Below are 503 nucleotides of genomic sequence, written 5' to 3'. Positions count from 1 at the left end.
TCCCTCCCTCGTCCGTGGGAAGGCGAGAGCGAGCGCGAGGCGGGATGTGCGCGTGCGCACGGTGGCGCATGCGCAATGCGCGGGCCTGGCGGGGGCCACCGAGTCGAGCGCCAGCTAGGGGCTCCCTCCTTCCTGCCTGCCTGCCTCCGTCCCTCCCTCCCTCGCGCTCTCCTTCCCCGGCGGGCGGAGGCGACGCGCCGGGCTTCATTGTGCGCGCGGGGGGCGCCGCCAGCGGGGCCGGGCCTGCCTCCTCCCCCTCCTCGGCCTCGCCTTCCCTCCCCTGCCGGCCGGTTCGGGCCGAGCGCCGCAGCTCGCACGCTCTCCCCGCCGCCCCCGCCTCGCGCCTCGCCGCCGCAGCAGCAGCATGTCGGGCCGGTCGGTGCGGGCCGAGACCCGCAGCCGCGCCAAGGATGATATCAAGCGGGTGATGGCGGCCATCGAGAAAGTGCGCAAATGGTGAGGCGGAGGAGGCGCTCGGGGGGGGGGGGAAGGGGGGGGGGGGG

At 76.7% G+C, this 503-nt stretch overlaps 1 protein-coding gene across 1 annotated transcript in view; it reads left to right on the top strand.

Moving 5' to 3' along the window:
* Positions 1 to 65: 65 nt before the first annotated feature.
* Positions 66 to 503, top strand: part of BCL7A (B-cell CLL/lymphoma 7A) — a 37075-nt gene continuing 36637 nt past the window's right edge. The window contains exon 1 of the mRNA XM_015417686.1: positions 66 to 456. Within this exon, the coding sequence (XP_015273172.1) occupies positions 365 to 456 (92 nt within the window). The 5' untranslated portion in view covers positions 66 to 364. The remainder of the gene's footprint in view (positions 457 to 503) is intronic.

Source organism: Gekko japonicus, unplaced genomic scaffold (assembly GCF_001447785.1).
Source record: "Gekko japonicus isolate JY-2015 unplaced genomic scaffold, Gekko_japonicus_V1.1 scaffold64, whole genome shotgun sequence".
In the NCBI taxonomy this organism is placed as follows: domain Eukaryota; kingdom Metazoa; phylum Chordata; class Lepidosauria; order Squamata; family Gekkonidae; genus Gekko; species Gekko japonicus.
The sequence above is the reverse complement of the archived record's forward strand: the minus strand, read 5'-3'. Positions and strand labels throughout refer to the sequence as shown.